General features: G+C 37.7%; 2 protein-coding genes across 2 annotated transcripts; both read right to left on the reverse strand.

Annotated features, from left to right (window-relative positions):
- Positions 1-2,061: 2,061 nt before the first annotated feature.
- Positions 2,062-5,022, reverse strand: LOC121782852 (probable beta-1,4-xylosyltransferase IRX9H). The gene is made up of 5 exons (XM_042180826.1): positions 4,769-5,022; positions 3,353-4,499; positions 2,926-3,175; positions 2,521-2,694; positions 2,062-2,430 (listed from the first exon to the last, which is right to left on the reverse strand). The coding sequence occupies exons 2-4, from the start codon at positions 4,240-4,242 to the stop codon at positions 2,542-2,544; spliced, it is 1,293 nt and encodes a 430-aa protein (XP_042036760.1). The 5' UTR covers positions 4,243-4,499; positions 4,769-5,022; the 3' UTR covers positions 2,062-2,430; positions 2,521-2,541.
- Positions 5,023-6,829: 1,807 nt separating this feature from the next.
- On the reverse strand, positions 6,830-12,201 carry LOC121780982 (L-gulonolactone oxidase 3-like). Its single transcript, XM_042178648.1, has 3 exons — positions 11,240-12,201; positions 8,424-8,679; positions 6,830-7,728 (listed from the first exon to the last, which is right to left on the reverse strand). Exons 1-3 carry the CDS (start codon positions 11,897-11,899, stop codon positions 6,908-6,910), a joined length of 1,737 nt encoding a protein of 578 aa, XP_042034582.1. The 5' UTR covers positions 11,900-12,201; the 3' UTR covers positions 6,830-6,907.

The raw sequence follows: 12,201 nt of genomic DNA on the forward strand, positions 1-12,201 counted from the left end.
CGGCCGGATTTTACTGTCGCATTTAATGCAGTCACGCGCAAGGCACGTCCCCTGACATCAGCCTCCCCCTTGCCTTTATCCAGAATGCCGAAGTGACTCACTTCTCCGAAGTGATTCACTTCGCCCTTCGGGGGGGGTAGTGATGGGGTGCGCACTAAACAAGCCCAACAGCAATGACGGCCCATCAGCCCAAAGCCCAAGGAAGAGTATGAGTTCGGCATTACCAAAGAGTTCGGCCTCAGCCTACAGCTCGGTAAAAGCCAACCTATCAAGCTCTACTCTCAGATCGGCAACCAAAGCAGGAGTATGAGTTCGGCATTACCAAAGAGTTCGGCCTCAGCCTACAGCTCGGTAAAAGCCAACCAATCAAGCTCTGCTCTCAGGTCGGCATCAAGCTCTACTCAAAGATCGGCAACCAAAGCAGTTCGGTCTCAGTATTCGACCGAACAAGGAGTTAGTGGACCCATACAGGATGTCCAACGCACCCACTACCACGTGGTGTCAACTCAGGCCACGATCGTAGGCCATGACCTACGCTACATCCACGATCTTAGGCCATGACCTACACGACATCCACGACTTAGGGTGGAGATGCAAGCCACGATCTTAGTTCCATATATAAATAGAACTTAGATCTGATATGAGGAGGTTAGAATCTCTCTAGAGAAAAAGTCATATAGCAAGTCTGTGTTGTAAGCTGTAATTCGCAGATCAAGCAATACAAACCTGCCCCCATTTCTCCCCGTGGACGTAGATTTACCTCAGTAAATCGAACCACGTAAAATTTCCGTGTCGTAATTTATTTTTACGAGCATTCATCATCATCAATAATTCGCGGATTCATCAATGGTGAAATTAATCCATTTAGGCATATTAGCATATGCATTTTTGTCAAACACTTTGAAAATTTCATGGATACGCCGCCGCCGTGAAGAGCATGAAAGATTTTTCAAAATTTTGTTTTGATTCAAGAAGGCATATGACCTTGAAGTTCTTTGCGATGCTCAAATCGCCATTATCATTATTTCCTCTCAAGGCAAACTCCACGAATTTGTTACTTCTAGCATGCAGGAAATCTTTGAAAGAATTTTGAAATCCAATTTCAGAATTTTGATTTCCAAAATCATCCACAAATTAATTATGAAACAAAATTAATTATGAATCGAGCCCCGAGCTCTGATACCACTGTTAGTAATTCTTGTATTCATCTAATGAGCGCAGCGGAAGTTGCAGACAAGAATAACAGATCTAGATTCATAATCATATTGCAAGTTGAGCACGTAACACACAACGGAACTAAATCTTACTTATTGTGTTGTTCTTCTTCGATTGAATCCTGCAAGTTGAATCCACTACTATCGAGGTCCACGTGCAATCCAATCCGATGCAGGAACTATCCCGGTACAATCGCTCCGTAGAAGAAAGCTAGGAATTCTCTCTACAGAGCTTTACGTATTTTCTCTCTAATGTTACGCTATTTCTCTTCTTCCACAATGGAGAATAAATGACCATTATATAGACAAAGAGTCATTAGGGTTTCATGATTGTTGGGCTTATGAACTAAATATAATTGTAGCCCAACTATAATTATTTAATCCATATTAATCTAATCTAGCCCATATCCTTTCAGTATCGACAATGAATCTTATCAAGACCACCAGAGATAGCACGAACGCTAACTCCACGTTAGATCTAACAACGACAAGATAGCACGACACGAACGAAAAGACATCATGGAGATCTACAAGCACAACAAGAAGAAGAACAACACAAAACGCGACGAAAAGACATATAAAGACGACACACGTAGCAAGAGCTACAACAAACGATATGAAAGAACCGTGAAGTAGCGTGACCAAGATCAGATCGATACCGGGCATCATCGACAAATAAATTTTTGAGCTTTCTTGCAGAGAATGAAAATAAAAATGAAAAAGTGAAAACATAGTGATTTTTTTCTTGGTGAAATGGGAAAGAATTTGAAGTGAGTTCCACTTATTCCCATCCCATCAAGTCTCCTAACTACAGAGAATGCAATCTTCTCCTAAGAAAAGGCCTAACTAGAAGAGAGGAAAGCACTTTTTCTTTCACAAAGATCAACACATAATACAGTTGCAATTGCACCATGAAAATTTAGAAGAAGGGCAAAAAAAAAGTTATAATTGGCTAATATTGGCAAAAATATGCTAAAACTCCAACCACTCTAGCTTTCATGGCAGCATGTTTCCCTCCCATGGATGGCTAGTAATCAGATAAATTCAGAAGCTGTACATGAATAATATCCAACCTCGGACCTGAGACTGGGAAAAGATGCTCAAACGAATCTGCTGGATGTCTAATCTCCATGACTCTGACAAGGATTCGTTGCACAAGCTCGTTTACTTGAGGCTGCAGATGGCACCAAACATCGCCTGCACCTCGGTTCCAGTACTTAAAGGAGAAACAAATGAATCTTAATACGTGATTTAGAAGAAGGGAAACGAACAAAAGAAATGGTTAGTTATTATCTCATCTTCTTACTTGAACCAAAATTGCAAAGCATCAGTCAAGTGGAGTGATGGCGCTCGAGATACTAGTAAACCAGTTATGAGGGTATGAATATGTGTGATGCCAAACCATGATTCCCGAAGTCTCCGCAGAGAAGCACTCCATTTGGCTCTCATCCTCCACGAGCTGCTCGATGAACGTGGTTGCCTGCAACGGAGTAGATATGTTAGCACGATGCACTGACAAAATTAGCATCTTTCAAATCTCAAATTTGTTGTGCTTTTTCCTCCTTTTCAGCATATTAAGTTCTACAACGTAATTTAAAGTTTCCCTTTGCAGCTTAGTACTTAAAATTACAACATCCCTTAAGCATTCATATCGTGGCTCGTGGTTTCTGTTTCTAGAAGTAGCATAGTGTACAGTTATACGCAAACTCACTTGCTTGTCTTGCTTCACTGTCTCAATCTGCCTGATAGGTTCATTTGTAGGCCGGTGCCATCTCTTTGTATCCCAAATGACGGTGCTATTAAAGGCAAAACCTGACATCTCAGCGTGGAATCTCTGAGATCGTTTCTTCTTGTCATCAACGTGCCACCCTAACACTTGGGAGCTATTACAAATCGGACCATCCAGAAGAATTCCGTCTCTGCTTTGCACCAGCTTGGCCGTTGTCCATGTCCCAATCCGACTGCATCAATAAATTGTTGAGTATCATCACAACTGGGATAGGTTACTGATTCAATAGCTCCATGCATCTAAGTAGCTCGAAGAGATGAGTAAGTTCGACGCTAAAATTGTTACCTCTTAGAAAATTCAAGCATGTAATACAGAACACATAATAAAAATGGTGGAGATGGAGCAGTACCTGATGTTTCTCATTTGGTCGAAGAGGGCAATCGAGTATATGTTATCATCGTCTGCAAAGTAAGCAATCCCATCAAGACGGTGTGTCTCTATGTGTGAGAGGGCCACATTCCTAAGGAGTGCACTTCTATCTGTTATCTCGGTTGCGTTCTTGATATTGCATACGAGATGTCTGTACATGACACCGGAGTTCCTCAACAATTCAGCTGTCTCCATGGATTGAGAATTCATCTCAACAACTATCCAGAGAAGAGGGTGTCGGATCAGTCTCAACGTTAGTGCCAAGCGATCAAGAAAGTAGGCCTGAAGCGGCCTAGCATGTGTAGGAGTGATGATGATCAGAAGCTTATCAAACACCCCATCACGAGACAGATCCAACGACTTATTTAATAGTGAATAATCAGGAGGAGGATTAACTTTAACACTCGCCTTCTCTATCTCCAATGTAGAGTTCTTTTGCAAAGAAACTTTACCTACTATTGAAATCTCATTTTTTAACCCAAGCAACTCATCAGAATCAAAAGCTTCTTGCTTAGGCAAGGAATTCCCGGACATACTCATCGGTACAAATGGTGTGAGCCCAGCAAAGATACCAACAACAAAGCACAACAAGAAATGTAAATACGCCCTCCGCCAATTCTGCCCCTTCATCCTCGACCTATCAACATCCCTTGAAGCTCGTTGTGAGAAAAGGCCAAGAACGAAGCTCTGTACTCTGTACAACGCATAGTCCAAGGATCCCAACGAGGAAGACAACAAACCCCCTTGTGGAGGGTAGTTCTGACTGTTGGAAGACGACTTGGACAAAGGCGACGCCACTTGACAAGCCTCACCATTGGTTAAACCTCCCGGTCGAGGGACGGGAGACAACGTTCTTCTGATTGAGGCCATCACAAATCCCTACTAGGAGATCTGATTTCCCCAACCCACACAGTTTCTATCAATTCCTAAACATGACATCCCGTTTTCTCGAATTTCGCCCTAACAAAGACCCCTCCAATCAGATAATATGCTAATCATACCAAATGCAGTTTCCCACCTTTGCAAACATGATTATCTGATATGTAAGTGCTGCTATATCAAAGTAGACAATCCTCTCTTCTCTTCCCCTTTATATCACTTGAAACAAAGATTTGATTTTTATGATTCTGCAACGCAACAGACTCCATTTTGAGACATCATAATCAATCTTCAAAGCCTGAACATACACTAAATTCCTCCACAAACAAATCCCATTAAAAAATTCAAATCACTATTATAATTAGTATTTTCCTTCCAATCACAGATGCAAGCTAGAACAATAAACGAACATCAACAGCTACAAAGCCAGCAAAAATTCCCATATCAATCCTACAAAAAACTAGTCTTGAAGCTTAGATAATGAAAAAAAAACAAGGTTGTAGCAAGAATCAGTTACCTTGATTTCATCCCGAAATTATAGGAGACTTCAATTTTTGCATCATTTCAAGAGATGCAAAGAGAGTGGAAAAAAGAGGGGAATAAATGTGTATACAATTACAAACCAAATCCAATAGAAAGTGATAAATTCAAACCAAGAGGGCCCAGACCTATATTAAATTATTACAGCCTAGATCTACAACAAAAAGCTCAATTCAACTTTATGTTGATTCAAGTAATAGAAAAGTTTTTAAGTAAAGGAAAAGGAATAAAGAAAGACGGTATCTTTGCATATATGTTGATTGGTATCATTCTCAAGAACAACACATACAGAGATGGAATTTAATGTGTATAATTATTATTCAAAAAGTATTGCATTAATTAAATTAGAGATACCATATTGTTGCATAATTACCTCACATGCTTTGAGAGTCTTCAAATTTTATTTAACAGCTTTTTAAATATTTTTAACAAATTTTAGGACATAGTGTTGTGCATTTATTATGCTATGTTGTGAAAAGGAAAATTCATCAAGGTATGGTAGTAGCTATTAATACGAATTTGTGTGTATGCAATGTGTGTTAATTGTTATTAATGTTTAATCCGTGCTTTCACTTCTAAATTCAAATGAACATTAAGTTTAATCAACCATTTTAATTATGACTAATTACTCTTGAAAACGAGATACTTTCCATTTATTTATAGTACATATTTATAGGGCTAATTCAAATATTTCATTATATATTGTAAAAAATTGTTCATTTAACTAATCGATGCTAAGAGGCCTTTTATAATACTAATAGCATCCAGTGGTGTGGATGTCCCGGGGGACATCCCAAAAACACCTCCTGCCATGTTATAAGGACTTCCCACTGCACTGTCACGTCATAAGGACTTCCCACTGCACAGTGGCGGACATCCCGACGGACTTCCCACAATAATAAAAATTCACAAATTCACCAAATTAAACAATTTACGTAATTAAAATTTCACCACGATTACGGAATAAAAATTTCATTAAATAAAAAAAAGAAAGGCACATTTCAACAAAAAAATATAAAATAATTGGGACGTCCGTGGGGTCAACGCAATGGCGGACGTCCGCAAGGTTGTCGCGACGGACGTCCCGGGAACGCCGCGGAACTCTGGTGTCCGCAGCGGAACTCCGGTGTCCACAACGGACGTCCGTATCCGCGTTACCGTTGCGCAATGGAAGACGTCCCGCGCGGAACTCCGGCACGCCGGTCGGACGTCCGCCGGGACGGGCGCCATTGTGGATGCTCTAATGTAGAAGGCCCAAAATACAGGCCAATATCTTTCCATCTGTGGAGGGAGGGGAGAGAGGAAATCGTGTTGAAATATTTTACAAATTACACGTAAATGAAAAAATTAAGGCAATGTTATTTAAATTACCACATGTTATATTTAAAACTAAATATAACAAAATTAATCGAAAAAATAATAGTAGTTCATTTGCATGATTAGGTCGAGTTATTCATCACAAATTTACTCATGTAAACTAAACGTTGAATTAAATCTCATTTTTATTGTTACTTTGTTATTCTCGCATACCTCAATTGGATTAATTCTGTATAGAAGTTATGAGCATTTTATAAAATTTGCACTACCTAGTCAAGAGATTGGTGGGATTTTGGCAGAAATTAATTTGGGATTTTCAAGATGTAAATGTCCACTGAGGTCAAATCTCTTTCCTATTAAGATTTAAATCTTACTTAAGTCTCTTCCAAACTATGAATATGTATGTTTAGACTTTAAAATAAGTATCCCATTATCTATTATGTTCCTCAAGGATCTATTCTAGCAATTTATTAGTATGATTTACTATTAATATGATCCATTAGGATCAATATATTATTCCTTCATATTTTCTCATGATCTATTTCTTCATCCGAAGAAACCTTGACAAGTCTCAAGTAAGGAATTCAAAAGAAATCAAGTAAGGTATAAACTTTTTCTTCCGAGTTTTAAGAAATGCAAAGGATTTTAGTGAAAAACGTTGGCAAATGAAACGTAAATAGAATGAGACCTGAATGTAGTGAAAAAGTTGGCGAATGAAATGTGAACAGAATGAAAGCAACACTCTTATAGTCTTATGCATCAAAACACACTTCCTTTTCTCCTCAAATTCAACAACAAATCAACTAGTAGAAGTGTTAGAATACCTACAAACCCTAGCTTCCTTATAAACAAGCCCCCATTGGCAAAAATAGCCATCTCTAGGGCTACAATGCCTATCTTCCGAGCAAACACACAAACCTTCAAGTGCACAACCATCCCCTCTCCCACCCTCTCTCCCAAATAGTATCTCATCCGACCACTCACTCGAAAATATCCCCAAAGGGTCCAAACCCTTCCTAGCCTCCAAAAACCTACCAAAATTAGGATATTTCCTCCCAACCCTAACAAACCCCACCTTCCTATTCTTACCCCAATGTGGCCTTGCCATGTACTTGAAGAAAGCCATCTGCTCCACCTCCTCCCACACATCCCCGTGCAGACGAGGAGTCCCCGCCTCATCTGCACGGTAATAGTTAAAGTCAACCACCACGGAGTCCTCAGGTTGACCTAGGTATGCGTCCGACTTCTTCACGAAGCGCAATAGGAAGCCGTTGTAGATGTCGGCCCCGCAGAAGCTTGCGGGGCCCGCGAGGTCGCGGAGCTTCTTGACGTCACGGACGAAGGCAGCGAATTGGGCGGCCGGGAAGATGGCGGTGGACTCGAAGAAGGAGAGGGCTTTGATCCGCGGGTCCCACGCGCAGGAGGTGGTCTTGTCGGACTCGGGCGAGTAGAGGCACGAGCCGGAGGTCTGCATGCGGCGTTGGTGGCCGACGACGGGGTAGCCGGTGAAGAGTAGGTTGTTGTTTTTTAATCCGTTGGCGATTAGCTTTTTGTAGGCGACGAAGGAGGATGCGAGGATGCATTTGGCGTTTGTGTCTCTTGATTTTTCTGCGGCTTTTTCTGGATTTGTTGCAGAAATGATCAGAGGAGATTTCATCAGTTATTGGTGAAGGAGAAGAAGATGCACCAAGGAGATGAGATTAGGTGGTTTTTTTTTATTCATTTATTTGAACTTATAAAGAAAATGAGTAAATTGAGCATTGATTTAAACGAATTTTTTGTCAAATTAAAAGTATCAATAGCATCTTTTAATATATTATTGTTGAACTAAATTATAAAACAAACCAAACAACGCTAAACCTGCATCAAACAAGGATGATGTTGATCATATAATGTGCTCACATAGCATATCTTATACTCCATAAATCATGTGTATATCTAAACATAATTATAATTTATAATTGATTGGGTTAATAGGCCATTCTAGCATTTTTCACATACCAAAACGAAATTATATGCCATGTGAAAAAATATGGAAATAATTAGCCATTTTTTACTATTATTAAGCCTTTGCAAAATCATATTATTTTGATATAACAATGTTATATACACTAATATAAATTTTAGTTCAACAATGTTACGCAAAATTTCCCATATAGAGGTATTAAAGTCATAAATAGGTATCATCTCTATATTTTTATTCATTTGACTACAATTTCATATTACTGTAAATATGTCATAGGGCACATTTAGTCTCTATTTAATTAATTTATGATATGATGCATTGATAATAAATAAGAGTGATGATAACATACCTGATGCTCGAACTGTTTTTGCGACTAGGGCAAAATTCGATTGGAATCCGATAAAATCATTAACTCCATCACCCGGTGTGCTCATGGGAACCCGGTCGTCGTAGCGATACACAGCCTCGTGTCGTGACGGGTACCACTGGATGTCTCCGAACTCGTATTTATTGGCGTGGTCCATGAATTCCTCTTCAATGCCATCATCGCTACTGAAATTGAACGTAATGCTTCGTTTGAAAGCCGGTTCCAATGAGAACGTTACCTATAAAATGAAGTAGTATTTTTCTGTGATTACATTGAAATAAACATAAGGGCAATATATTTTTTGAGTTTCTATATAAATTGTCTTTCCTGTTTACAAGTAATATATTCCAATATTTTTAGTAATTAACGTTACAAAACTTTTTTCTTTTATTTATAAGCACCTAATTAAAGTAAAGACTATAATAATGTGGTTTCGAATTTTTGTTGTAGTGTATTCAACTCTCATACGCGAATTGCCATTAATAACAAGCATTAGTATTAATTAGGATGATTACATTTCGAATAAGATAATTAAGTAGTACTATTAATTATGGTAATTAATTAAATTTTGTTGAGGGCCAAATACCAATTAGAAGAGAGAGGCGCTCTTCATATTGAGCTCTCAAATTTGACCAATTAATGTATTTTTTTTATTTTTAGTCAGATAGAGCTTTTCTAGTTGGTATATATGTGCTTCAAAAAATTCAACTAATTAAGTATAGTACTTGATTATCTATTTATCTTAATTACTACTCCAGCTATCATGCTTAGGGGTGGCACGGTACGGTATACCGCACCGAAAATATCATACCGCATGCCGTACAGTAAATTGCGGTATGAGAAAATGTCATACCTATACCTTACCGAATTTTTCGGTATACAGCATTGCGGTATACCGAAAATTCGGTATGTCAATATTTGAAAACCTTTACCTTACCGACATTGCGGTATACCGCGGTATACCGCAAATCATACTTGTTTGATTTATAAATAATAAATATATTAAATATTATAATATTATAAATAATAAATATATTAAATATTATAATATTATAAATAATAAATATATTATAATATTATAAATAATAAATAATAAATATATTAAATATATATAATTATTAACGGTATATACCGTAATTGCGGTATGATGCGGTATACCGCGGTATATGCAAAATTCATACATTTGCCGTACCTTAATCTAACGGTAAGGTATCATACCGTACCGAAAAATGTGGTATACCGAAAATGCGAAATTTTCGGTATTTTTTCAATACGGTAAGTGCGGTATTTCGGTATTTCGGTATATTTTGCCAGCCCTAATCATGCTGCCTAGCTAATGCACGTAATTATTGCCATTTAATGGCAACAACGTGCATATGAGCGCACGATTTGGGCATATTACAATACGGAAACTCAATAATGTGCAGTATAAAATAATTATTTCATTTGACTATGAAAAGTTGAAAACTAAATAATTTATAGTAACAGAACTATTTCATTTGACTATGAAGGTTAGCTTAATTGATATAGATAATTTTGCATTCATATAATAAGTTGGAGAATATTTTGGAGCACAACTTGAAATATATTATGCTCTATTAACTATGTAGAGTTTCTTTATCGTCTATCATCTGAAAACAGAAATTTTTATACTAAGAACTTTTTTTCTTTCTAAAGAAACGGGATCCATTTTCTATTAACAGATATTTTTTTATATCTTTTCTATTTTATCATTTTTTTATTAAAATTCATATTTTTTAAAAGTTTCTATTTTCAAGAATAAAAATGATTTTATATTCTTTTTCCTATATCTTTCTTAATTTTGTGAAAAATTCAATCCGTTTATATAATTTGAATATGTGATATTTCTCCTATCTTTTTGTTAAGAGTGAACTACGCAAATGGTCACTGAACTATGCGTTTTGCACGTAAATGGTACCTAAACTTTAAAATATCGTAGGTAGTCCCTGAACTAAGGTATAATCACATTTTTTTATACTTTTCACTATTCATCACAATTTTGCACAAAAAATGCCTCTAAAGACATAAAGGGTATTTTTGGACTTTCATATCTAGATACTAGGTTTGATATTTTCTTTATATTTCTCTCTAGTACTAAATATGATATTTTTATACAGTTTGAGTACCTAAAATGATATTATTCACTTTCGTTTTCAATCACTTTATGTCATATCTTCTTTCTCTACAAATTTTAGGAAGTAAAAAATTAAAATAAAAAATAGTATGAAATTCTTAAATATATTAATTATAAATTAAATTATAAAAATTATTTGTAACAAAATTTCATTTTGATTGTGATTTGATTTTTTTTAATATTAAAAATTAATTTTTTTAATTAAATTTAGCTAAAATTTATTTTGATACTTAAATTTATAATTTTAAATTTTATTCCATATTTAAGAATTCATAGTGTATTTTTTTATTTAAATTTTTTACTTCCTACAATTTTTAGAGAAAGAGAGAAAGAAGATATGAAAGTGATTGAAAAAAGTGAAGTGAATAATATCATTTTAGGAACTCAAACTGTAAGAAAATATCATATTTAGTACTAGAGAGAAAAATAAAGAAAATATCAAATTCACTACCAAGATATGAAAGTCTAAAAATTCCCTTCATGACTTGGGGGCATTTTTGGTGCAAAATTATGATGAATAGTGAAAAAGTATAAAAAATGTGATTATATCTTAGTCGAAGGACTACCTATAATATTTTTAAAGTTTAGGTTTCATTTGCGTAGTTCACTCTTTTGTTAAAGATATTGAAATTTAGAAACTCACCTTAGAAATGACTCCAAGCAATCCCAGCGAGACTTTGGCCGCACTAAAAAGCGAATCTCTCTCTTTCAAATCCACCACCCTCGCGAAACCCTCCGCCTCCCCCGCCGCCACCACCATCCTAATCCCCACCACGTGGTCGTGCAGTGCGCCGCCGCGCCCCCTCCACGAGCTCCCGTGCGCGCCGGTGCTGATCGCGCCGCCGACGCTCACCCCCTCCCAGTACGGCGCCGCCGACAGGCTCAGCCCGGCCTCCGCCGCCTGATCGATCACCGCCCTCAGCCCGGCGCCGGCGTCCGCCGTCACGGCCGAATTAGCCGGATCGACGGCGATGCTCGAGTTGTACCTCTCTGTGCTTATCAGGATTGTACCCCCGCACGCGAGCTTCGGAATCGTGTGCGAGAATTTGGAGACGGATTTCACCTTCAGCTTCCTCCTGCTGGCGTCGGCCACGGCGGCGAGGAGCTCCGATTCGGTGGTAGGGTAGACGGCGGTGGTGACGTGGCAGGGCTGGCGATCGCCCCAAACGCCGTAGGAGTTGGATAAGGTGCAGCCGGCCTGGTTGCATTGGACCGGGTTTTGAGGGGGCATGGCTCCGGTTAGGGCTGAACCGGACGTTATGAGGATAATTAGGGCTTGGAAATAGAAATTGGGGATTGGCATTTTTTTGGTGGTTGGAAATCGGGGTGATTTGTTGAAGAGGTTTGTTTGTACAAATGAGGTTTTTTATTTTTGCTTGCCACGGTTGAATTGAAAGTTAAGTATGTCGTCTATCTATTTAAATTGCAACATTGAAGTGTGTAAAGAAAATTAGGTAACTATATTTATAATGGTTTTGGTTTAATTGAAAGTTAAGTAAGTCGTCTATCTATTTAAATTGCAACATGGAAGTGTGTAAAGAAAATTAGGTAACTATATTTATAATGGTTTTGGTTTAATTGAAAGTTAAGTAAGTCGTCTATCTA

This window comes from Salvia splendens, chromosome 20, assembly GCF_004379255.2.
Source record: "Salvia splendens isolate huo1 chromosome 20, SspV2, whole genome shotgun sequence".
Taxonomy (NCBI): domain Eukaryota; kingdom Viridiplantae; phylum Streptophyta; class Magnoliopsida; order Lamiales; family Lamiaceae; genus Salvia; species Salvia splendens.

Coding starts and splice junctions, on each gene's coding strand:
- LOC121782852 (XM_042180826.1), bottom strand. CDS start 4,242: ATGGCCTCAATCAGAAGAACGTTGTCTCCCGTCCCTCGACCGGGAGGT. Junction 3,176..3,352: donor GACCAAATGAGAAACATCAG/GTACTGCTCCAT, acceptor TTATTGATGCAG/TCGGATTGGGACATGGACAA. Junction 2,695..2,925: donor CAGTGAAGCAAGACAAGCAA/GTGAGTTTGCGT, acceptor ACTCCGTTGCAG/GCAACCACGTTCATCGAGCA.
- LOC121780982 (XM_042178648.1), bottom strand. CDS start 11,899: ATGCCAATCCCCAATTTCTATTTCCAAGCCCTAATTATCCTCATAACG. Junction 8,680..11,239: donor TGCTTGGAGTCATTTCTAAG/GTGAGTTTCTAA, acceptor TTCATTTTATAG/GTAACGTTCTCATTGGAACC. Junction 7,729..8,423: donor AAAAACAGTTCGAGCATCAG/GTATGTTATCAT, acceptor CAACAAATCCAG/AAAAAGCCGCAGAAAAATCA.